Here is a 27,754-nt window from a genome sequence, read left to right as displayed (position 1 = left end):
TTAATTAAATATTACATTTAACAACTTTAGTGAGACGCGATCCAGCGGTATATCCTTGTTAAACTGTTCGACGTCGTTGCTCTCTGGGGTTTTGTGCTCTAAGCACCTGCAGACTGCTGGAGCAGAGACGCTGCAATGCATGAATGACATAGTGTGTGTGTGATTGTGCGTGTGAGTGCGCATGTGGTCATGTGATGTGAGTTTTCAGTGGTATAGTGTGGAAAGAGGGCTTTTCAGAAATGCTAGGTGAAACGCCAGTGTGGACGTAGATTGTTTTAATTTGAAAATGGCATTTTAAAACTGAGACGTATTAGTATAAAACGGGGGCGTGTGTATTTTTCGCGAGCAGGTTGCTGCTGCGACAGAGGCGGGATGGAGGACCGCGATGCCAGCTCAGCATTGTGATGTCTACTGGCCATTGCGATGGACGATGGTATGGACCCAACCCTAGTGCAGAGGTAAAATCCGATTCTCAAGTCATGATCTTTAAAATAATGACTTGTATTAAAAATGTTGGTATGCTGAGGTTTATGATATAGGAATTACAGCAGAGCATTAAAATGCTTATTTTCAGTGGAGCAATTGATTTGAGTTAGTAGGTCTGCTATATTTATTTAAAGAGAGAAAAAAAATTATTGTATAAAAAAAACAGCCTATGCCGAATATTAAAAAGGATCCAGTCAGTGTTTTGGTTTTGTAATCTAAATTTGTAAATTAAGTGAAAAATTTTAGGGCAAGCCTTTTATTCTTTTTATTTGGTTTATTATGTTTTTCTATACAAAATAATGCAAAAATAAATAATAAACTAAAAAAAAAAAAAAAAAAAAAAAAAAAAAAAAAAAGAGCGGTGATGACGGTAATAACCACATCACCGCGGTTGACATCTCATTTTGTCGGTCATGGGGTTATTGTCACACCCCTAGTCTAAAACAGCTGTTCCCAATGAATCAGGGTAATTAGGATACTTTAGAACAGCTTAAACTTTTTGGGATGGTATAGAACTGTGGATTTTCCAATGGAGTGTGACAGTTTGCAAAGATAATGAATAATTGTGGACATGCTAGCTTATGTTCAAAGGTAAATAAAAGCTGAGAAATATTTTTTTTTCACAATGATACCTCTTGTACTTTATCTTATTATTTCTTTGGAGAAGCCTATGTCAGTTTCAGTAAAAAAAAAACTTGATGGTTGAATAAAAGTAACCAAGTCAGAATTTAGAATTTGCCAGGGGTTGATTATTTTCGGCCTTGACTACAATGAAAATATATTACACACATTATATATATATATTATATATTATATATATATTATATATTATATTATATATATATTATATATTATATTATATATATATATACATTATATATATATATATATATATATATATATATACACATTATATATATATATATATATATATATATATATATATATATATATATAATGTGTGTAATATATATATATATATGCATATATGTGTTGAAAACGGTTACATTTAAGGGGTAAAGGTGTTAAAAGATATTACACTGATTTACAGTACCAGCTACTAAATCCTGTGACATTTAAAACAGGAGTAACAAAAAAGCTTATATATACATTTTTAATATTTCACAATATTACCAATTTGATTAATCAATTTTAATGCCAACAGACAAAACAAGCCTCAGTCTCCAAAGCCCCCCCCCCCCCCCCCAAAAAAAAAGAGTGTCCAGGGAAATATACAGGAATAACAAAAAGGGGTGGTCAGCAATTACACCCAGCTAATGACAGGTTGCCAGGTTTCCATCCTACAAATTTATTCACATACTAGACAAGGATGAAATAATGAAAGGGGGAAGTGGATAAAAAAAAAGATCACAGACGACTATGCAATGAGACAGGAACACCTTTCTTTTCAAATGTAAATTGTCCCTCTCTCCACAACACACTCAAAGAGAAACACAGACAAACAAATGTGGGCTTGCATTAAATGCACTGAATAGTGAGAATTTACCAATGCTAGTCTACTAACCTAATGACTGAAGAAAGAAATTCACTCTATCTGCTTTGTTACAATAAAATAAAAGGGAGCTTTGAAAATTATTACAATTTACCAATGCCTCTGTAAAAATTGCACATTTGTATGTAAACTTTTGTAAACACTTACAGTATTGTATGCATATACGAGCAAGCAACTACAACAACTGTATCTTCATCTTTATACTTATGATATTCATGTTCAATGAGGTTATACATACCTGCATTTGGTCCCACTTGTACCACTCCTTCAGTCATTGCATAGTTTTCAGGTGAATTGTGGAAGTGCGATGTGACTGGTCCAGAGGAGACATGTGACATATCCTTAGAAGAAACAACAAACAAGAACAGAAATGAATGATATTCTAGAAACATAACAACAAGACAATGATATAGAGTACCATCTATACTGTTTGTCCATATCTCAATGCTACTATCAAATATAACATGTTTTACCATGTATCCAAGTGATGCTAATATTATTTAATATGTTGTTAGTGTGAGGTTAGCACAAGCTTGATGATTCTATAGTTTATGCTTCATGCAGATTTGAAGCATATTATAGCACTTTAATCATTATTGGCATGTAGTTAGTCACCGCTACTACCATCAGTCAAAAGTGCCAATCTTCATGTCTCTGTGATATTCTGAAACAGAGACACTGATGTTGTGCAACTTCATATTTTCTTCTAGAAAATGTACTTTTATAGTTATTATTATTGCATGCATTTTTTAATCTGATGATTTTCATAGATGGTTTAAACAAGCGTTTAAATGTTTTTGGTTAACAGATATGACAACGTGACAGTATTTTTGTCATGTTTATAATGTAATACATGTCTCATTATGTACATTTTTGTATTAAATTTGAAACTCTATATTTTATTACATTTTGTATTGTATATGCATTGTATTTGTATAACAGCAAGTATTACATTATAAACATTTCATTACAATGAATAACGTAATAATTGCATTGTGTGCAGTTTTTACATTAGATGCCGTTACTACATTGTGTTACTACAAACGCTCTTATTACATATTTATAGATGAAAAAATGGGCATGTTGTTTGTGAAAAATTGCCCAAGTAAATCAGCTCTTAGTGTTTCAAGTCACCCAAAATATTATACAAAAGTACAAAAAATTAGCTTGTTCACTTAAAAAAAAAAAAGATTGTTTTTTTATTTTTTCTCTCAGACAGTGAAACTAAATATGGTGCGTTTGTGTGGGAAAGTTTCTGAACTGTACAAAGTTGATGAAAATTTAATTAAGTAAGCACTAATTTATTTATGACTGGTTGTCTGTTGCTAAACAACATGGTGTATCATTCTAGCATGATTGTTTCACACTGTATACATCTGGCAGCACCAAATTCAGTTCAAACCAGGCGTAAAAGCAGTCATAGGTATCTTTCAAAATACTAGTGTGCAACACCGGATAACCAGGTAGTGTATACTTTAAGAGATGCTTTTTGAATCTTGTTGTTTGCTCCTATTTATTGTGAAGAAGGCCCAAAATCTACCAGCATAGCTTTGCAGTTTCTGAATCATTCTACACAATGTTCACAGTGTGACATTACAGAAGCTGTTAGTCAGTTTGAGTGTATAGACTGTTGCTATAGACACAACAGTCTTTTGGTTAAATACTCAGCCTTGAGCTTACTGGCTGCCTGAAAGCCAACACACTTTTGTGAGGCTCATAGAGAGAAGTCAAGCTCAATAAATGGCAACCTGGATGTATGAAACTGAAGGTGGAGCTTAAAGGGATAGTACACCCAAACCTGAAAATTCTTTTGTCATTTACTCACCCTTCACTTGTTCCAAACCTGTTTGCCTTTCTTTCTTCTGTTGAACACAAAAGAAGATAATTTGTAGAAAGCTGAAAACCAGTAACTATTAATTTGCATAGTGTTTGTTTTTCCATCTATGGAAGTCAGTGGTTACAGGTTTTCAGCTTTCCTCAGAGTATCTTCTTTTCTGTTAAACAGAATAAAGAAACTCAAGTATTTGGAAGCATGTGAGGTGAGTAAATAGTGAGTACATTTTTCATCCCTTTAACAAACCAACATAATCCATAAAATAACAAACCATAATAAAACTACAGGTCTTATAAAATATAGTGTACTGGTTGGAGAATCAGAGCAGTGGCACGATTATTTAGTGTACCAAATTAAATAAAACAAAAAAAATAGTAACTATTATTATTGGTGCAATGTGTGTTTTTAACCTTATGATATAATTTGTTATATCTATTATGATTTTTATTATCATAACTTTTCCTATTAGCGTTCAATGAATCAAGTTATTAAATTATATTTTCATAATTCTTTAATGAATTATAAAGTCAATGAACAGTACTTAGATGAAATAGTTTTTTTGAATTATTCAAAACTTTTATTTTTAGCAATTTAATGCAAAGCTTGAATCATAGTTTATGACAGCTTTGTAACTGACAACAATGATGACATCAAAACTGTTTAATGAGAATCAAATGACTAGGGTTGGGTACCGAAAACCAGTGCCATTATGACACTGGTACCTATGTAACCGGTATGCACCAGACTGAATCATCATACGAATTTCAGTGCCATTGGTGCTACGACAAGGACGGAAGAAGCATCAGGTGCACTAAAGCACACATAAGTACATGTTGTGTCACACTATCTTTAAACATTTAATTCTAAATAACTTTGAGGGAATACGGACACCGTCTGCGATGTTAGGCGTTTGTTCTTGTTGCTTAGATATAAAAGGCAAAGCGCACAGTACAGTGCATACAGTGATCGACTCCCTTCAGATTCATCAACATGCATGATCACGTTTATCAAATTCGCTTAAACTCAGCATTCTAAAATATGGCTATATGTTACAAGCAAGGATTCTGACACACCAACGTGAAGCAGATGCTTTGCAAAAGTTGCTTGTAAGGGTTGAAACCATAGACTGTAAAATATAAGGACGTAGCATCCGTGATGTCACCCATAGGTTTCTGAAGAGCGCAAAAGAAGCTACAAGTAGGCGCGGCCAACCGTCGCCATTTTGTTCGCGCGTCATCGCACCCACGGCGGGATACCAAACAAGGGCAAAGAGTGAGCGGAGCTCCAGACACCTGCTGGCACTTTACTTTGGGAGAATCGCTTGATACTTTATTACCTGCGACTCGTTTGGTATATTCTGCTTGGTTGTACACTGTATCAATAAAGTGTTTAGACTTTCAAAAACACTGCTGTAATACATTGAGACACTAAACATTGTTCTTATGATGTTTTTCTACAGGAGGAAAACGCGAATTACTTCCAAACACTTCAAACATAGTCTGTGTTAGTAAATGCAAGACTATTGATGAACTCCAGCATAACACTGTATGACAACGCTTCAGATGACTTCAGATGTTCTAGAGCCTACAGCTAATCAATCTGTCACATTCTGGAGTGCTTTACAGCTCTAAAGAACATTATAAATGATAAATGATCTTAAATAAAACACACACATTTATAGAGATGGTATAAAAGTATATAACTTTACTCACATGGGAAACGGAGGCCACATGAATGGTTTGTGAGCACAATTAAGTGCACACAGCATCCCATATCATCTGATAATTGTAAGAAATAAGTCCAAAAGGCAGCTGACTGTGTAAAGCCACATAAAACAAAACAAAAATATGATGTACATGCTGAGATCAGTGGCTAATCTGCCGGATTCAGCTGAGGTGAAGTGACGGCGACCAGCGAGACCTAGCTGTCACTTAAATGGCCACGCCCTTAATTATGCAAACTTAATATAACCTAATATAAAGCAAATGGATGAGTTATAAAAAAATTCACCCCCCTCACAGTTGTCATGGAGGGTAATAATAGCTATATGAACCAAAATCGTTCTTTGTACCAGGCTGTAAACACCTTTTTTCTGTTGTAAAGTTGGCCATTCTAACAGTGGGCTCAATTGCAATTTGCTCTATTATGGAGCCAGGACTAGCGGAATTTTAATGAATTGCAGTTTCTGTTACTTCCGTATTGGCTTCCAGAGAGAGAGCGGGAGGTTGCCGCTTGGTTGAAACACGTCTAACTTAAGACATTTGAGGGCAAAGGGAATCAACTTAAAGGCTGAGGAATGCACTGTCTGACAGCTTGCAACCAGGGCCAGATTAAGAACACATTGGACCCTAGGGCTATAGCAAATCCAAGGGCCCTTTTTTATTTATTTTTTACCTCACAGAAGTATATATATCGTTGTTGTTCTTCTTATTATTATTAATAATATACTAATTAATATTATTATCTAATTTTCCACCGTTTGATTTATAAGATTATTACTTAGTTTTTTATTTATTATTATAATAGGCCTGCAAGTAGGCTATACACAGTACAAGCAATGACATAATTTGAACTTTAAAGTTCAAACAGGCTGCAAAAATCAGAAAAACAAAAAACATTTGCAATGCTTCCTAAATTAGTGCTTTATAATAAATACTTTGAATAGGCCTTTAAAAAGGTTTCTTTAGAACTTCAGCTGACCATAAATCCCTAATGATAAAATGTCTTTAAAATCCATGCTTCTAATATCCAAAATACTGAGGTCTTGAGTCTGATAAAAGCCAGCACCAAATATTTCATTGCTCAATATTATTACTGTCGTTTTCATAAAAGGGGCAAAGTAAACATTCAAAAAAAAGTTTGCTTTCTAACTAGTTCAGTTAGACAGAGTAAAGCACAACCGAGTGTATTTACTTGAGATAGATACTCCGCAACAATGGATATTTTGATAACTTTATCTGATTTGTACGCGCACTGCCTCAGTTATATTATATAGTTAATCAATGATAAAGACTGTTTGAATTTTATTTTTTGTTCTAAGACAAGCTTGGTCAACCTACCTTTGACTGGACAGTTCTCACGGTAGTGCTAAAAGTTAGGGACTGTCCTGGGAAAATTGGGACCTCTGATCACCCTTATGGGTGACTAAAACAGGGCTAACGTTAGTCAATATTCTGACTGGGCTACAGCCACTCCGAGCCCCAGTTTAGCACCAGCATCACTGCTTTTGAACAGCAGCAAACTGAAAGTAACACTTTACATTATCAACGAGAGAAAGCTAAACGCAAAGAGGCGCAAATTAGTAATAATAATAAAAAATTCCTTACGTTTATATAGCGCATTTCTGCACACTCAAAGAATCCCCTTGTCCACCACCAGTGTGTAGCATGCACCTGGATGACGCGACAGCAGCCATATTGCACCAGACCGCACACCACACACCAGCTGATCGGTGGAGAGGAGACAAAGTGACGCCAATTATGATATGAGAATTGTAAGGAGGCCATGATGAACAGAGGCCAGTGGGCAAATTTGGCCAGGATGCTGGGGCAAACCCCTACTCCTTTTCGAAGAACATAATGGGATTTTCATCAGGACTTCGGTTTAACGTCTCATCCAAAAGACGGCGCTCACTGAGCAGTATAGAGTCCCCGTCACTATACTGGGGCATTTGGACCCACATAAACCACAGGTTGGGCGCCCCCCGCTGGTCTCATTAACACCACTTTCGGCAGCAACCTAGCTTTCCCATGTGTGCTTCCATCCAGGTACTGACTAGGCCTTGCTTAGCTTCAGTGGGCGACCATGTGAGAGTTGCAGAGAACTAGCTGCCTAGCCCTTGTGTTAATCCGGTCCTGCTTGCAACATCTTCTGGCACTTTCATTGAGCACTGTATGTTTACATGGACAGCAAAGCTCTGATTTTAATATGATTAAGACAATCCTCTGATTAAGAGTCTACCATGTAAACAGCAATTAAAGCAGCAACCCTAAAGGACCACAGACACCCGCAATATGCAGGGGTTTTTACTTTTCATTTGGTGTGCGGTTTCAAATTCCATCGGTCTTTCCTTAATACTTGCATCCAATATCTCAGTTTGTCACGGGGCCATGAACAATTTGTTGCTGAATGAATGTGAAACTGCCGAACTGCAGTTAAAGTCAAAAAATTAAAAATGAAACACCCAAAATTACATGTAACTTTGGAGGAAATGTGGATAGCCTGGAAGAAAGCTAATGTAATGTTTAATTTTAAACCAATTAATTAGCTTTAACTATTGATTAAATATATTTTAGCCATTTAAAACTTATACATTTTTTTTTTTCATTTAAAAACCTAAAATTTCAACCAGATTTTTTTATTTTGAATGCATACACCATTTCTATTATTCTCTGTGAAATTTATGCTCTAACAATAAAATAGTCTGTTCAACCTTTCCAATAATTAGGAACATAACTACAGTCATGAGAAACACCGAAAAGAGAATGCGTGTCATTAAGTATCATCAGATCATTATACTTGGGAAATGTTCATGTCTAAACATTCTTTGCTCAAATGGCAGCATTGTGAGTCGATGGTTGGCTCAATGTAAGATGTCTTACCCTCTGAAACACGTCCTCGTGACTCTTGTCTGCTTCTCCGTTTCTGGTGACTGAGATTTGAGCAGCCGGGCTTCTGTGGGCCTCCTCTGCCATAGCCACCTTTAACACACACAACGTCAATAACTAACTCATGAAAACAGCATAAAATAGTCAAGCTGAGAGTTCTGATGCAGAGCTGCAACCACCACCAGAAAGCTTTGCGTAATTGTCAGGGCCCGTCTAGGCTTGTGAAGACTTACCGCAAGCACCATAAGTAATGAAAATAAGACATCTATAAAGAATGAATACGATTGGGTCAGCTGCAGCTTTGGAAAAATGACTGAACGGCAACAGGAAAGCAGAATTGGTAGTGAAATCAAAAACTCAGATACAAGTCTAACTATTTCACTGTCATCAGCTAATCATTTTGATCAGTTTGGGATTGATATCTTACACATTATTATGACTTAGGAGCCACATATAAACACATGAGATTATTATGATTTCTTTAACAGATTTGCCATTTTTTCTTTCAACAAAAACATTAATACAACAATAGCATTGATAGGAAATGCTTCTTGAGCATCAAATCAGGTGAGACTAATGAAGTGCTGCTAATAAAAATGGCTTTATTTTTGTATTTAAAATAAAAACTATGCAAATACATAAAAAATCCTATTTTTTAATAAATATTTTAAACTGTAATAATGTTTATAGTCTAAAGAGCCTTTCACAAATAATGCAATGGATAAAGGCTGCATTTCAGACTACCTTTTTTTTGCCTTTCACTCCCTAAGTTCCATTTTTTGTCACTGCAAGAATTTAACCATAATGGAGAGAAAGTTTATCATTTGAGTGTGTTTGTATAAGCATTACAGGCCTGTGACTGTATAAGCATTCGGGCACAAGAAAATGTACTATGGGTATATTTAAAGATTTAAGACACCCTGGAGTACTTTTTTTGGAAATTTTAACAGATTTGTGTGAGTTGAACATCAGTTAAGACAACGTTAATATCTGTCTGCTTTAAATGTGGCGAAAACTTGATAATTTTGAGCTTTTGTCAGCTAATTTCATGTTCCGGGTTTAAAATAATTTTTGGGGCAGGATCAAAATTGGTGATGTTGCACACAACTACTGGTGGAGTGATGACACAACTGTTTCTCATGATCATTTAAAACGGAGTTTTTTTATCCCATGAGAAGACCCTGCTTCTTAATTCATGATAGCACATGCTTTCCGAAGGCAAGACAGACCTGCCAAACTCTGGAACCCAATGACTGGGTGAGACGATATATATGTCCCATATTTCATATGAATTCAAGTTCCTCTAAAATCCTTCTAGGGGTAAAATATCCTAGCAACTCAGCACAACATGACAGTTGGTGGAGTTAAGATCAGGCTAAACAAATGTCCCAGGATTACCTCAACAATAAAGTACCTTCACTGAATAACAAGCGATATTTAACAAATCCCCAAAGAAGTAGGTAAGCAAGTAATTAAGTAAATAAATAAACTAAAGAAAAGAGGGGTTGAACATGAAGAGCTATAGTAATAATCAAATCCAATGTATAATGCAAAAAAAAAAAGAAAGTAAGAGAGGAGGCCAGGGAAAACTGATTAACAAGATCAAGCCTTTGTGACACTGCATCAGAAAGCTGTGCCAAGTGACTAAGTAGATTGCTGATCAGCTTTGTAGACAGTCTTTAAATGTTCTTATGAAAGACTTAAGTCCACTGTATTACAGTCAGTCTGCGTTCTGTGTTTATACGAGAACCAAAAACTACACAGAAGGATTTCTAAAGGGTACTTATGTCCTGCAGGTTTACTGAAGAGACAAAGTTAAGACTGACAATCTGACCATTTAAACCAGCTACTAATGGCAAAGATAACTGATCTGGCCAATGAGCATAGAGATACAATGTAGTGAGAGTGGAGACAGATAGTTATACTTTATCCTGTGGAAGAGTCACAAGACCTACAACTGATAAAAGATTCAATATTGGTAACAAACGTAGGTGTTAAAAAACTATTTTCCTTGCATTAAAGTGCCCCTCATATGGATTTTTCAGAAAATTATCTATCTTGTAGTTTGCAACACACCACTAAGTGAATGAAAACTTCCAGCATAGTTTTAAATCCCAAAGTGCACAATGAATAAGTTATTGACTCAACAAGAAAATGTCGACTGAGTTGTTAATAAAATGTGACAATTCTAAAACTCTAAGTTTTGAGTTGTCCTCCTCCAAATAGATCTTTAGCAGTTTCGTCATGACATCTGAGTGAAAAATTGCCAGCCCACTTGCTGTGACTGCAGACCCAGGAAAACTACAATTATAGAAAAATAGTGCAAAATCACTGCAAAATAGACAGATTTGTATTGCTATACAGCAATGGTCTTAAACTCAATTCCTGGAGAGCCGCAGCTCTGCATAGTTTAGACCCAACCACCTCTAAATCACACCTGATTAATAGTTTCTAGTAGTCTTGAACAACTTAATTATTTTCATCAGCTGTGTTTGATTAGGGTTGGAGCAAACTGTGCCGAGCTGCGGCCCTCCAGAAATCGAGTTTGAGACCTATGCTATACAGTTTATCAAATTGAGATATGTTTAAATCTGATCTCTTCATCTACTGCATATCACTGTGTAAATTTCCTTAGGGTAATTAAGAGCAAAAGTGTTTGAGTTCAATTTGATTATGTCAACATGCATAATTTAAACCTGATTTTAGCCACTGATTTCTTTTCATATGAACAGTGCAGTTTTGTCTATTTACTAAACATACTGAAGCAAGATTTTTATCCTACCGTCTTACTTTATGTGGGCATTAAGTTCATCTCTAAAGTTAATCTTCAAAAGCATTTAACCAATTCATTATACAAAATCAACAATTATTTCAAGTGGTCACACAAACTAAACTAAGGGAAAAAAGTAACAAATAAGCTGATTGTTTAAGTGGTCAATATAATTTTTGTATACTCTACGAAATAAATAATTATTAGTATATTATTCTTAGGGTTCGGCGATGTCGACCACTTTGGCATCGTACGATGTGAAACATTGTGATATACAATGGCATCGTCGTCGTAGGCGGTGGTGAATTAATTATTTATGAAGGAAATAATGAATTATTTATATGTAGCCTACCGTTTCAACTACTAGTTTTACCCCCAAACAAATAATAAATAAATAAAGATAAGTTACAAACAAATTACCACCTGTCAATCACTTTTTCCATGGGACTCTGGCATGAATCGGCATAGTGATCTGTGTCGTTATAATGGCGTCGACAAACTTGGTTGGTTAAAAATCTGCTCAACCAACAGGAACCAACCAACAGTATCTGAGGTTTTTGCTAAAATTACTAAGTACAAGCGTGAAAGCGAAAGATTAAAGCAGTGCACTGACCCGCTGACTGCCTGTACCCGCTGTTGCGAGTGCATGACTGTGTGTGTGGTCACGTGATGTGCGTTTTCAGTGGTAGTGTGGACGGAGAGCTGTTCAGAAACACTAGGTGAAACGCCAGAGAGGATGTGGATCGTTTTTGTTCTAAAATGCCATTTTAAAACTAAGACTAAGAGGGGCGGAAGATCGCGATGCCAGCTCAGCATCGTGGTGTCTATCGTCCATCGGCGAAGCAATACGAGAGAGAGGGGATGGGATCGAGAAATGTCTGTGAGACGGGAGCCAAAATCAGGACACCAGAAGTACAATGGTGCGATATGGTATAAGTATATTTTGAACTGACTGGAATCGCCTCTCCTAAGCATTTTATACAACTTATGATGTTATCCAGTAGTTATTAAAACATTCATCTAGATGTAGGTTTGTCAACGACAAAAAAAAATGAATGTCTAGTTTTATCCAATAATTGATACAATCAGTTTTAACTAATTGCATCACAGCCCATTTTGTATCCAAGATGTCACTGCTTTTGGTTTAACAAATAATTTGACGTCACAAATGATTTGGTCTAAAATCAAAATCTCAATTAATTGAACATTTTAACTCTATTACGATTATTATTAATAATAAAAAATGTTTGCCCTCATAGTTTACGGACAAGTTATATATGCCGTCTAAAGGCATCTCTGGTGCAGCTTTCAATCATCATCAATGTAGTGCAAAGTAAGGCTCAAGAACAAGTCCATCACGACCAGAGATCAAATGTGGCTGCAAAACAGAAGTAGAAATCAGAAACAACCTTTAACAGAGCTGGGTCACGTGACACGTAGGGAAAGTGTCCTGGAAATCTTTAATCAATTATAGGTTCTGATTTTGATTGCTTTTCAATTAATGGCACAGCCCTAAATAGAACTACATCCTTTTCACCATTTGGTAGAACCTTTCAAATCCGCAACAACTAATTTCAACAAAAGTGCTGTTGCATGTGACTTGATGTGTAGCTACTAATGGCTCGTTTCCACTGACCGGTACGGTACGGTTTGGTACGGGTCACCTTTATCAGGCTTAAGTTTCCACTAACAAGGGTACCCTTTTGGTGGGCGTGGTGTATGACAGACAGTTTCAGTCGACGTCATTCTCGCTCGAGGAAATGTCTACAATAAAGCTGTACAGGTCACTTACATATCATATGAGAAGCACTTCTCACAAAACAGATGCTTCATACACATAAATGCTTGTGTAGAAATGTTTATTAGTAATTTTTCAATGAACATGAGTTGATTATAACTGCAGATCAATGATAGTGCGAAACAGCCTACTGTAACGTCTGTAATTATATTAAATAACTAAATAAATGAACATATATAGACGCATACAGCCCCTTGCAGTCTCTGAAATGTTACCAACTACAGAAGAAATACACACAGCAGACATTTTCGTCCGTATTTAGGTTCAAAACAATACAAATTATAGCCTAGTCAGTGAAAACCTCTCATCTGTGTCTGTAATCTTCCGCAGCACACGTAGCCTCTGTTAGACAGTAATTCCGTCAATCTGAGTTCATAATAGTCCAAAAGGTGAAGATAATAAGTTAGTTATACATGGCATTTTGTTCATGTTTGTTGAAAAAATAATGTGCTCCTTTTTTTCCGGCTTCTCCTTTGTTTCTTCACGCTTCACTCTCGCGTTTGTCAGTGTCTGACAGGATCGGGTTTTAAAAGCACATCAATAATCAAGCGCAGGTTATTATCATCAGCTCAAGAAGTTTGTTATTATGGTGGCTTGAAAAGCCAGCATATTGTTATCTATCTTAAACTTATTCTTCTTCTTCTTCTTCTTCTTCTTCTTCTGAGACTAATTTCTAAGTGTATCTCCTCCTAGGCCTTTCAAGCTACATACTTCAAACTTTCGTCAAACCTTCAAACTGGTCTGACTCGGGTTGCTATATCTTTTCTAACTGATCCGACTTTGGGTTTTCCGAAAAACGACCCAGAAAAATCCCAAAAGTCCCATTGACTTAACATTGGGTCAAACTTTGTGAGCTCATAACTCTGCATCAGACTGTCCTACAGACTTCTAACTGGACTCATTTAACTCAGTCTAGCCAGCAGCCAATAACTGATGACTTTTTAACTTACTAGCCACTCCCTAGCAACCACTTACAGCACCCTAGCAACTGTCCCATAGACTTCCATTGTAAAAGACTCCCATTGACTTAACATTGGATCAACCTTTGTGAGCTCATAACTCTGCATCAGACTGTCCTACAGACTAGAGTCTGGCCTCATTCAACTCAGTCTAGCCAGCAGCCAATCACTGATTACCTTTAAACTTACTAGCCACTCCCTAGCAACCAATTTCAGCACCCTAGCAACTGTCCCAGAGACTGTGACAAGCTATTCTAACACACGCTAACAGTTTTAACATCCTACTGACATGCTAATCTTGCTAGAAAGGTGCTAGCAACACGATAGTGACATGCTAGTCATGCTAGTAACATGCTAATTCATGCTAGAATCATGCTAACAACATGCTAATTCATGCTAGAAACAAGCTGACTCATGCTAGAATCATGCTAGTAACATGCTAGTTACATGCTAATTAATGCTAGAATCATGCTAGTTACATGCTAATTCATGCTAGAATCATGCTAACAACATGCTAATTCATGCTAGAAACATGCTAGTAACATGCTAATTCATGCTAGAAACATGCTAGTAACATGCTAGAATCATGCTAGTAACATGATAATTCATGCTAGAATCATGCTAATAACATGCTAATTCATGCTAGAATCATGCTAGTAACATGCTAATTCATGCTAGTAACATGCTAATTCATGCTAGAAACATGCTAGTAACATGCTAATTCATGCTAGAATCATGCTAGTAACCTGCTAATTCATGCTAGAAACAAGCTGACTCATGCTAGAATCATGCTAGTAACATGCTAGTTACATGCTAATTAATGCTAGAATCATGCTAGTTACATGCTAATTCATGCTAGAAACATGCTAATTCATGCTAGAATCATGCTAACAACATGCTAATTCATGCTAGAAACATGCTAGTAACATGCTAATTCATGCTAGAAACATGCTAGTAACATGCTAGAATCATGCTAGTAACATGATAATTCATGCTAGAATCATGCTAATAACATGCTAATTCATGCTAGAATCATGCTAGTAACATGCTAATTCATGCTAGAATCATGCTAGTAACATGCTAATTCATGCTAGAAACATGCTAGTAACATGCTAATTCATGCTAGAATCATGCTAGTAACCTGCTAATTCATGCTAGAAACATGCTAGTAACATGCTAATCCATGCTAGAATCATGCTAGTAACATGCTAATTCATGCTAGAATCATGCTAGTAACATGCTAATTCATGCTAGAAACATGCTATTTACATGCTAATTCATGCTAGAATCATGCTAGTAACATGCTAATTCATGCTAGAAACATGCTAGTAACATGCTAATTCATGCTAGAATCATGCTAGTAACATGCTAATTCATGCTAGAAACATGCTAGTAACATGCTAATTCATGCTAGAATCATGCTAGTAACATGCTAATTCATGCTAGAATCATGCTAGTAACATGCTAATTCATGCTAGAATCATGCTAATAACATGCTAATTCATGCTAGAAACATGCTAGTAACATGCTAATTCATGCTAGAAACATGCTAATTCATGCTAGAATCATGCTAATGACATGCTAATTCATGCTAGAAACATGCTAGTAACATGCTAATTCATGCTAGAATCATGCTAGTAACATGCTAATTCATGCTAGAAACATGCTAGTAACATGCTAATTCATGCTAGAATCATGCTAGTAACATGCTAATTCATGCTAGAATCATGCTAATAACATGCTAATTCATATTAGAAACATGCTAGTAACATGCTAATTCATGCTAGAATCATGCTAGTTACATGCTAATCCATGCTAGAATCATGCTAGTAACATGCTAATTCATGCTAGAATCATGCTAGTAACATGCTAATTCATGCTAGAATCATGCTAAAAACATGCAAATTCATACTAGAATCATGCTAATAACATGCTAATTCATGCTAGAATCATGCTAGTAACATGCTAATTCATGCTAGAATCATGCTAGTAACATGCTAATTCATGCTAGAAACATGTTAGTAACATGCTAATTCATGCTGGAATCATGCTAGTAACATGCTAATTCATGCTAGAATCATGCTAATAACATGCTAATTCATGCTAGAAACATGCTAATTCATGCTACAATCATGCTAATAACATGCTAAATCATGCTAGAAACATACTAGTAACATGCTAATTCATGCTAGAATCATGCTAGTAACATGCTAATTCATGCTAGAAACATGCTAGTAACATGCTAACTCATGCTAGAAACATGCTAGTAACATGCTAATTCATGCTAGAATCATGCTAATTCATGCTAGAAACATGCTAGTAACATGCTAATCCATGCTACAATCATGCTAGTTACATGCTAATTTATGTTAGAATCATGCTAGTTACTTGCTAAATCATGCTAGTAACATGCTAATTCAGACTCGGCTTTTCAAGCCACCATAAAGTTTGTCCTCAAACTTTAATATCTAGTTTCAGATATAATGTTAGAGACGCGCGCAAACGCTAGCAAGAAAGCGAAACCGCTCGCGCCTCAGACTGCCTCGTAAAAAACTACGGGGCACAGGGTAAATCTGCTCTTCTTCTTGGCTTTGTGGCTGTTTATCAAGACGACGACAAGGTTTGTTTGAGCCCAGGTCGACCATGGCTCGTTATTATATGTATAAATCATTCCGCTGTAATGTCTCGGCTCGTCGGCTGTGTATTTCAAACATGGCGGGTTTTTTGTTTTCATTCTGGCTTGTTGCGTAAGCGAATGACGTATCTCTGTAAACCAATAGCGTTCAGCTGCGCGTCTAGCTCCGCCTTTTGGTACCGTTTCTCGTCTTTGGTACCCTTTCGAAAGGGTGCCAAAAAAGTGGTACGGTACGGTTCGGTTCGGTACGCTTTTTGACAGTGGAAACGGCTATAAAAGCGTACCAAACCAAACCGAACCGTACCGTACCACTCAGTGGAAACGGGCCATTTGAAAGACCATTAAAGTTCTGCTGAGAGTGGTTTGGATGTTTAAGACATGCCGCTTGTTTGTCCGGCAGGTGAAAACAGCACACAGTGTCCAATAGCAGTGCATGAATCTTTCAAAGCCACCTGATACCTTCACACCAGGAGGTCAGTGACGCTAAACTCTCTCAGATGAATCAAATGACAATCTTGGTTCTCACTTGTTACTCTTATGAGCGATTCAAATCTGGATAGACGTGGCATCACATTTTGTTTTACGCGAGTTCATTCGTACTCCAATGACTATCAACAATGTCTTTCAAAGTCACAACTCTGCACTGGTACACAATGCGTCACCGCCAGATTTGATGATTAAAGCAGCATCGGTCAAAAGAGGCCCCTAGAGTTTAGTTGCTTAGAGACTTTAACAACGAAACCAACAGAAACTCCAGCAATCTGATCAGACATCCTGAAGACAGAGCTGCTATCATGAGATCTCCATATAAGCAACATGTTTGGTTAGCCTAATAAGTGCTCAAATTAATCCAATTCAATATAGGTTTATACAAAAACCTGTTTTTGTTTAATGCCATGTCAGCATTCCGGGTTATTTCCATGTCAAAGCAATTGAGAAAATACAAACAAACACAAGCTATAACATAAGATTTTTTACATTCATATATAATGAAAAAAGATCTAAAACTATCGAATAAAGATGAGCATTAACAATTTCATTAAAGCGTTTTCTACCATGAATTACTCGCATTCATCTTGTTCCAATCCCCCTAGACAATCTTTCATCTTCAGAACACAAATTAAGATATTTTAAATGAATCCTCCATAAACAACAAAGTTCCAGAGACAGAGACAAGTCCAGAAAATAACTTTTCAAAATGTTCCATGTGACTTCAGTGGTTCAACGGTAATCATATGTAGCTCCATGAATATTTTGTGTGCCCTTGTTCACCTTTGTCCTCTCTTTTTCATCAGGTCAGGGTGCGCGTTTATTATGGGCAGTAAGGCATATTGCCACTAGAGTCAGCAGTGTAATATGAAAGTCTTGTAATGCCCATAGTAAACGCACAACCTAATCTGATGGGGAAAACTTTTTTTGGTTCACAAAAGTGTACTTGGGAGTATTGTATCATTACAGTTAAGCCCCGGTCAGCTCACATAATTTTTATTGTCAGTTACGAAAGTCACTATTTCAGATTATGCAATATTTTCTTAATAAAATCTTGAAACATTGTGGGTAACAAATGAGCTAGAACTAAGCCTTTAAAGTCTGCATGAACCAGACCTTTCTGAGACATATTTTAACATGTTGATGAATTTCATGTACTTTATCATTCTGATTCGTCCATGTATTCTACTCCTCTTTCCACTTATTTATAATAGTTTATAAAAACTCTGATCTCTGAAGGAGGAATCTGATATTGGTATCAGCTCACTCATTTCCTGAAAGTCTAACATGGCCTAACATGGAGCAAAAAAAATAAAAATAAAAATAAATAAATAAATAAATAAAATGAATAAATATATATATATATATATATATATATATATATATATATATATATATATATATATATAAGAAAATCAACATAAAATTGATTCTGTAGATGGTTTACTTTGGTTAAAATTAAAAATACAATCAATCTAAAGATGATCAGAAAGTTAAAAAGTCAATAATCTGAAGGATTAATTTAGAGTTCGTAAAAATGACAAAACTAGTTTGTTGTGCATTATCAACACATTTTAAAGCTAAAAGCAAGGCATGTATTTCAGCTGTAAAAATGGAACCTTCTTTTGGTATATTGATTCCATAGTGTTTTTGTCCAGTTATGCAAAGCCCTCAGTTATCACAAAGAAAACAAAGACTTTTGACAAGATAACATATTCAGGTACCATTTCCTTTATCAGGACACGCTGATGAGCTATCTGAGCTATCTGTGCAGCGCTGACAGTTAACCAATGTTAGTTTGTTACTGCTGACAAGGACCTATTTTATGGTTGCTATTCTTAAAAAAAGTGCAGATAGTTGTTCTAGATATCAAAGAAATGCAAATACAAATGCACTGTGTACTAAAACGGATAAATAGCCATACTGATAAAACTAATAACAAATGAATAGGTTCATTTGAAAGAGACTGTATTGGTTATGTGTTATGAGTACATATGTTATGAGTGTGTGTGGTCAAATTTAGTCTTGTGGTTATAAACAAGACAAAAGAGTGCTACCAAACGTCACTTCGTGGTTCAATTCCATTTAGGGGCAAAAAATCGATTGCAAGGACTTTCAGCTTTAAAGTCCCGTCCTTGTGAAATGCCTTGCCTAAAACTACGCGAACAGACCTGCAATACTATGACCAAAACATAAAATAAAATAAATCCTTAATATATATTTTGCTGAACAGCAGCAATATTGCTGTAAACATAAAGCTTCATCAATTCTGGCTACACAAATATATATGACTTCCACAACAACCCCCATTATCACTAGATCTGTCTGTGTGGTTAAACTAATTTCTTTTTTAGATAATCTACAGCTTGTTGTTTATGACAGAACTAGAAAGAGCACAAATTAGGCTGCGCACAGCACACATTTGCAAACAACAAAACTTTGATGTTTTCAGAAAAAGGATACATACATGAATCAGAGATTGAAATTCAATAACATTTTAAAGACTCTTTGCATACATTTTAAAACCTCATCACCACTTCAGGTTTCAATTAGTAACATTGCAGACATTTTAACTTGCAGTATATTTACTAAATACTGATTGCAAGAAACGAATCCTAAACCAAAACTGTATTTACATACTGAATAAAAATGTTAATCCAGCAAGTGGCACCTTAGCAGCAGGAATAACAGTGTTTACCTGGTTACTGCAGTAAACAAAGCGGCCTGATCTAGCAGGATTGTTTTTGATTTCATAAAATACACAGCATCCCAATATCCAGGTAAATTTTAGCATACTGATACTAAGTTTAATACCTTGTAATATAGCATTTAAGATATTTTAATACTTTTTAAAAGCCTTACATTTCTCTAAATAGATTAAATACTTTTTAAGACCCAGTGGACCCCCTGGAAACTAACTCAAACATGTTATTGGCCATTGTTTGATTTGTTATTATTATGGTTATGATCAGAACTCTGTAAAACAACAACAAGAATATGCACAAGAAACAAAAGACATAGTGAGGTAAATAGATAACTAACATTTCCTCACACTTAAGTGGTTGTACATTAATCTAAATTAAGTTTGTATGTATTTCTTTCTTCTGTTTAGGGATGCAACGATTATAGATTTTGGTTGTATGATTATAGTCTGAAAAATAATCATGGTTTTCACAATTATTATGCATTCATTAATTTCAAAACACTACTAGTTTAGAAAATCATATGAAAACTCCTTATATCGTAATGTGTTATTGCTCTAATAGTCCATTTCTCTTTGGACTTAAATACAAGTGAAAAAATGTTTTTGACATTTAAACATAATAATAATTGACATTGAAAATAAATAACAGAACAATGAATAAATAAATAAATAAATAGTATTTATCTAATGTAAAATCCATTGTAAGTATTTCTCTTTTAAAGAGAACAAATGTGTCCACAAATGTGGATTAAGTGTGGATGTGATATGTGAATAGCCTTTAAACTAGCGCACTGTTGGCATCACTTTGTTTAGTTGCAGCAGTTTTGTTCCGTGCAAAAACGCGATGCTGAGAAGCCTTTACGATTAATTAAACGTGATGAATTAAAGCGCGATTAATAGTGAAATTGATTAATCGTTGCATCCCTACTTCTGTTAAGCACAAAACAATATATTCTGAAGAATGCTGGAAACCGCTATCCATTGACTTCCATAGCATTTTTGTTCCCACATTGGATGTCTGCTGTTTTCCTACATTCTTCAAAATGTCATTTGTGTTCAACAGAAGAAATAAACTCAAACAAGTTTGGAAAAAGTGGAGGATGAGTAAATGATGGCAGAAGTTTCCTTTAAATGTAAAGCTGTGAACTGGCACCTTCCATTCTTTCACATTTCACTTTAATTGCGTAACTGATTATTTTGATTGCGAAGAAACATACAATTATTTTGGTATCAGTTTGGAGCATTTTTGCCACAAGCCCCTGTTAATTTCAGCCTTGTATATGCTACATAGGAAATCTGTGAATCAGATTTTCTCAAAAATATAAATAAATAAATAAATCACCACCAACAACAGCAAGGACAAGACTGCAAACTTCAGAGCACAAAGAAGAAAAAAACGTAAAAGATTTAGATGCAACAAAACCACCACCAAGCACATTTTACCAGGATACACAAAAACATTGCACCATTGCCCAAACAAAGGGACAGAGGACACCTCACAAAGACATGTAAACACAAAGAGAAGCCTCATAACACTGTCGTATTCAGGCAGTTGTAATTTCAGGCACAATTTGGTTGATTATTATTATCGATTTTTAAAAAATGTCTGAAATGACAGCAACGGATATGAGTGAAATCAAGCATAAGCCAAGCTACTATGGAGCTAAAAATATGCCAAAACAATCTGAATTTGAATTGTGTTAATTTGAAATATTGACAATTGCAATTTAAAAAATAAATTGTAATTTTATATGCCATTAAATTTTTTTGAATTTGAATTTCTTAATTTGAATTTCCTAACTTGAATATTGAACATCTGAAATTTAAGACAACTGAATTTTTTTCAAGGCTGATTTTTATAGACGCATTTTCAAACTTCATACAGTCAGAAATACAGCTTCAAGTTTTCAAGATGAAGACATTCAGATCATCAAATTCAATATTGTAAAATTCAAAAGCAGAAATTCAGTTAGTGAAATTCAGATTCAGCTGAAAGTAGGTAAATGGTGATCAGCAGGGAAGAGTAGAAGATCATCGAAAAGTCAAACTAAGCATTTTGGCCAATCACAGAGCTGTGTGAGTTTACTGGTGTATGTCAGGCTCAGGAGGAAACAATTCTTCTGCAAACTGACTATCGGGGGGTCAGCTATTTTCAGTAGTTTGCGTAATAAATATATACATGCTTCAGTGAAGCAAATTCATATATTTAATTAAATTATATCTCATTGGTTAATGAATTTTATTTTATGTTTTTGGTATTTTGAGGGATAAAGAGCTGATTCTGAATTTCTTCATCTTGAAAACTTGAAACTGTATTTTACAAACTGGATATCTGCAGTCTAGGAATTCAGAACACAAAAAATCTGAAGTAAAAAAATAAATCTATAAATAAATCAGCCTTAAAAAATTCAGTTGTCTTAAATTTCAGATGTTCAATAATCAAGTTAGGAAATTCAAATTCAAATTAAGAAATTCAAATTCAATTTTTTTAATGGCATATATATAAAAAATTGGATTCATTAAATTACAATTGTCAATAATTTAAAATTTACAAAATTCAAATTCAGATTGTTTTGGCATATTTTTAGCTCCATAAGCTACAGGTTTCACTACATCATTATGGTCACCTTCACATCAGCTTCGGTTGCCACACTGCTCGTTCTTTGAAAATCAGCATTATCTTGAACGACTCCACTAGTTTTACTCTGGGCCTCAGAATCCTCATCTTCATCACCATCATCCTCACTGAGAGTATTACTGTGGTTTTCAACCTCTTCGTTCTCACTGATGTCAATTTCAGTCATCTGCGTTTCATCCAGGCTGTTTTTTCTGGCCTTTGATTGGCTCAGAGAGTCAGCAGTGTTTTGGCAGCTCTGTTCATTAGGATCCGACTGTTTTTCCTGTGAGGCATTCTTCTCCAAGTCAAAACTAGCTTCTGACATTCCTGAAAGTAAACATAGATGTGAGCAGCTGACCAAGTCTGTTTCTGATTCTCGTGCTGAATTTAAGTTAAGGTTAGTATCCCCTTGAGGCTGGAATCAACCATTACAAAACAAACTTAAGTAGTATAAACCAACACCAATTTTTTACAGGTTAATATAGACAGGAACCAAAGCTGAAAGTTGACTTTTTTCTCTGTTCGATGACAGAGCTTGCAACAGTTAGGTTAATAAACCACCACAAGCATAATCTTTCTGACCAAATGTTAGTTTCAATTGCCTTTTAGTTAACATTGTTTAACAAAAAAGTCATATGGTCTATTACATCTAACATTCCTTTACATAGAGAAATGCAAATTCAGGGCTAGAAGGAAATAGTCACTCACATCCAAAATATTTATAGTTTAATAAGAGATGCGTTTCTTCTAAAGCAAACTAGTTTTACAGGAGTGTGATATGGTTTAAGAATAGACCGTTTTGAGGGACGTAAACAGAAACAATGGTCCCAACAAATTTCCTGTTTTACATTATTCATTTCTATAGCTTGCTAGAATGCAAAAAGAGCCACATATTGATAAATAATGTTATGAGAGCTGTTTTAACATTATGATTGAATTGCCTCTTTCTACAGTTATGAAATAATTTGATGACAAGCAGGAAATGTTTATGGGCCAATGACATGACCACATTAAAATGGTCTATAAGCAAACTGTTGTATGATAAAATACAATGGAGCTGCATGAATAATGCAATCTATCTATCTATCTATCTATCTATCTATCTATCTATCTATCTATCTATCTATATATATATATATATATATATATATATATATATAGCTTGTCAAATATACAACACTTTATCATACAGGTAGACGTTTTTTATTAAAATTAAACCTTTAAAATCTTAAACATTTTCTTTAGTACTATACGAAACCTGGCAGTTTGCTAAGACTCAAAATGATTATTATACTACAAGAAAAAAAACTTAGCTACCATATCATAAAGTCAAACTGAACGACAATGCAGAGGTGCCAAACACGAAAGGAAACACCCCAGAGTTTGACGTCATCCTACCATGACACTTTCACTATCCCGCGTTCCGAAATGATTCCTCGCAGCAAACGTAAACAATCTGTAGCGGCAATTTTGCACAAGGCGTGTCTCAATAATAAAACAAGAAAGAAAAAAACTGTTTTGACATTTCCCTGCAGTCATTTCAATTGTTGCATGGATCAAACTCGAAGCTTCTATTGGTTCTTGCATTGACGCTCATCTCAGCTGTTGTAACACTGCTGTAAAATTGTCTGAAATCTTCTGACATTGCCTGAACTTCATTCCAGGAAAAATCAGATCGCAACGGGCACTAAGTGGCTGTCTGGGAACATGTCAAACCAAAGATCACAGATTTTAGCCTAGGATTTCAGGAATCATTTAGGATTTCCCAAAATTGTCTCACATGACAAAATCAAGGCTGAAATCTCACAGTGTGAGCAGGGTTTAAGAGAGCAATATCAATTGTTCATCTTTACTCGCACATTCAATTGAACTAATGTAGGCAATAGGAAGGAATGGGGGTGATTTTAAACACAGCACAGGACTGTATATAGTGACTTTATAGTTCCAATTACATGTGATGATGCTTCCTGAAAAATGTAGCTCGGATATTTAACTGAGTACTACATGTATTTACATACAAAAAACAACAATATAAAAAGCAATGCTCAAAGCTACTCCAGTTTATCATCCTGCTTCCACTCTGACATTTACACAATTCAAGTTTATTGCATGCAATGAAAACGTGTCCTAGTTTTGCAGATTGTTAAACAATCTTGTACAAGGAAATTTCTCTAGTATTTCCTGTAAATTGTGAAAATGTAGGGGAGTGTGGGGCACAAAGTAACATGGGGTAAAATGTAACAGTTTTATGGTAGTTGCTTAGGGCTAACCATGGCGTGTCGGGAGACGTCTTCCTGCCAATTATTAAAAAAAGTTTGGAGAAATTTGGATGAGAAACACAGAAGAAAAAAATTTTGCAGCATAAATTTTTTTTTATCTGTGAAAGTATGGAACTAAAATCGTTCATTGTTGCGATTACCGTCTTCTAGGCTAAAAGATGGAACCATTTTGAAAGATGTAAAAAACACAAAATTGCTGCGTCCCACTTCACATACTATTTATCCTAAATAGTTTTTGAAAATAGAATCAGTATATAAAGACATGTTTGGACATTAACACCTGAATGCAGAATTATCCAAAGACCTGAGGAGATTTATCTGCATGAAAGACGTGTGAATGTGAGAACTACCTGCTGCTGCTTCTCGAATAAGGTGGGAAAATATATATGAAAGAAATGGGGATGATGTGTGGATGATTTAACCAACATAACAATCCGTTAACGAGGAAGCAGTATCTCCCAAAGCTTGCATACTTTCACACTCAAAAGTAGGGCTGTGTGATTTGGGGAAAATATCTATTTGCAATTTTTTTTAACAGATATTGCGATTTCGATTTGCACTGGCATTACTTTTAGTTGACTTTTTAGCAAGACGCTCCTCATACCTGTGGTACTTTTTTAGGTGCTGGTTGTTGTATTTCCTCATGCTGTGGGAACAATTCTCCAACAGCTCTTTACAAATGACCTTGTTTTGTTATATGGGAAAAACATATTACCGACGTGCTGATTTTCTGTGATATTAATTAGTCTATTAATGCCTCTGAAGCAGCAGACACCATCATCCTGCTCGTTTGCGCTTTAATGTTTGTTTTTTGTTGTGGGCATTCCGCAGGGTTAGTTGTAACAGAGAGAACAAACAAGCCACACACTGTTGGACACAAACTAAACAAATTATATATTTTTAATTTTAAGTGTAATGTTGAGAACTTGGTGGCGCAGTAGGTGGTGTTGTTGCCTCACAGCAAGAAGGTTGCTGGTTCGAGTCTCGGCTGGGTCAGTTGGCATTTCTGTGTGGAGTTTGCATGTTCTCTCCGCGTTCGCGTGGGTTTCCAACGGGTGCTACGGTTTCCCCCACAAGTCCAAAGAAATGTAGTACAGGTGAGTTGGGAAAGCTAAAACTGTCCATGGTGTATGTGTGTGAATGAGAGTGTGTGGGTGTTTCCCAGTGATGGGTTGCAGCTGGGAGGGCATCCGCTGCGTAAAACATATGCTGGATAAGTTGGCGGTTCATTCTGCTGAGGTGACCCCAGGTTGATAAAGGGACTAAGCCGAAAAGAAAATGAATGAATGTTGAGAACTTTCTGTATAAAATGTTTTTTAATAGAAAACACTTTTTGCAAATAAATAATAATAGATTTATCCAACAGATTAATAAATAAACATGAATAATAAAAAAACATGAGTTAAGTAAAACATACAATTGACATAAAAAAACATAAAATTGAGTTAAGTACTAAGGAAATATACTATTAAAAGTAAACTGAAGTAAAAATAATTGTGTTCACTTTTGGCAACTGCACAGAAACCATAGGTCCGACGATCATACAACCAGTGATCATTTGTAGGAGAGGCCTGTGTGTTCTTGGTAAAAAAATACGGTTTGTCTAACCCCATTACTTTGTTCATTATTTGACCAAAACCAAAAAGTGTTACTTTGTGCCCCGCTCTACCCCTACTCAGACAGCCTGAAATGAAGAAACAGACAAGCAATATAATAATAGAAAATAGAATCTAATTAAAAGTAGACCATATACAATTGCAGGAAGAAGCCAACTGTTCCTTTAAAAAAGTCATGGGCAATAAGTTATGAAACTTAGTATGGCGAAGGCTTCGCACACGAACATCTTAGGTCACGCTTCGTACTATTCATTTGAGCGCACCGTCACATGACCAAATTATTATTCACGAACCAATCGTTTGCCATAGTAGGGTTCGTTAACTCGCGTCATGGACACGTAAACGCTTTTTTACTTTCCAGTGTTCAGAAACGATACACATAAACAAACCCAAAAGCGAAATAAGGTTCCCATTAGAACCACCAGCTACACAAACACAAGTTTCGTCGTACATTTACACATTTTTCGGTCCTTCCTGCTATTCGGTTTCCCAGCGTTGCTTCATTGTTGCGCCTCGCACGTCACAAAGTTGCGATTGAGTTACTTCCCTTGCCTCAAGCACTTCAGCCGAGCTATGCGTTACAAAACACAATAAACATTCAGCTTAACTCTCTATACCGCTTTTTGCGATCTTCTTCATTAAGGATGAACGTATTACAGATCCAGAATATGGATGGATGACATTCATTTTTTTCGCCCATCTCTTCACCTGAGGCGCAATGATATTAAGACAATAAGATAAAAATTCCCGTTTAAAACACTGAACTTGGTTTAATCACTTTCCCCCCGTGGCATAAGAAAAGACAGAAGATCAGCCCTGCACACTGAAGCCATCACGCCTGCCTGCAGTCATCATCACACACGAGTCCCGATGCAACAGTTGATCGTGTTCAACAACACTCACCTGCACACCGATTACCGCTGTTCTCTTCGCTGTTGCACGACTCTGTTCATAAAAACGACCCCGGTTTGAGTTTGAGTTGCTTTGTGTATCATTCGATACGCTGCGAGCCCCTCCACAGCCCAGTGAAAGTCTTTTCAAACACACCCGGAAGAGGACGTGAGTGTCAGTAGCTACATGTACTTGAGCCACAGCATGTCTGTCTCCTAGCGGTCAAAAAACATTGCTAACGTCGATAAACAATACAGTGTCGTACAGTAGCCTAACTGCAGGACTAGCTTTTTTAAAGTGTTATTTTTAATATTATTTGGATAACGGGATGCAATTTATTCATATTTTGATTGCCTTGTGTAGCCTATATTTTATAATGCGTTGTATAGTAAGTTATTTTTAATACGATTTATTTATCAGATTTTTGTGACAGTTAACAAACCTAGGTCAGCACCAAAAGTTGAAGTTGGCAGCATGGTGCATTAACTAAAACAAATAATGATAAATTAATAAAAGAAAAAAGAAAAGAAACATTTAAGAGAGAGAGAGAAAATGT

At 35.7% G+C, this 27,754-nt stretch overlaps 1 protein-coding gene across 2 annotated transcripts in view; it reads right to left on the bottom strand.

Moving 5' to 3' along the window:
* arfip1 (ADP-ribosylation factor interacting protein 1 (arfaptin 1)) overlaps nucleotides 1-27,301 on the bottom strand; it is a 39,700-nt gene extending 12,399 nt beyond the window's left edge. For both annotated transcript variants that reach the window (XM_056459488.1, XM_056459496.1), the window contains exons 1-4: nucleotides 27,211-27,301; nucleotides 22,423-22,739; nucleotides 8,435-8,533; nucleotides 2,238-2,340 (exon numbers count right to left, since the gene is read on the bottom strand). In XM_056459488.1, the coding sequence (XP_056315463.1) occupies nucleotides 2,238-2,340; nucleotides 8,435-8,533; nucleotides 22,423-22,737 (517 nt within the window). In that variant the 5' untranslated portion in view covers nucleotides 22,738-22,739; nucleotides 27,211-27,301. The remainder of the gene's footprint in view (nucleotides 1-2,237; nucleotides 2,341-8,434; nucleotides 8,534-22,422; nucleotides 22,740-27,210) is intronic.
* Nucleotides 27,302-27,754: the final 453 nt, after the last annotated feature.

Source organism: Danio aesculapii, chromosome 1 (genome assembly GCF_903798145.1).
Source record: "Danio aesculapii chromosome 1, fDanAes4.1, whole genome shotgun sequence".
NCBI classification, from domain to species: Eukaryota; Metazoa; Chordata; class Actinopteri; order Cypriniformes; family Danionidae; genus Danio; species Danio aesculapii.
The sequence above is the reverse complement of the archived record's forward strand: the minus strand, read 5'-3'. Positions and strand labels throughout refer to the sequence as shown.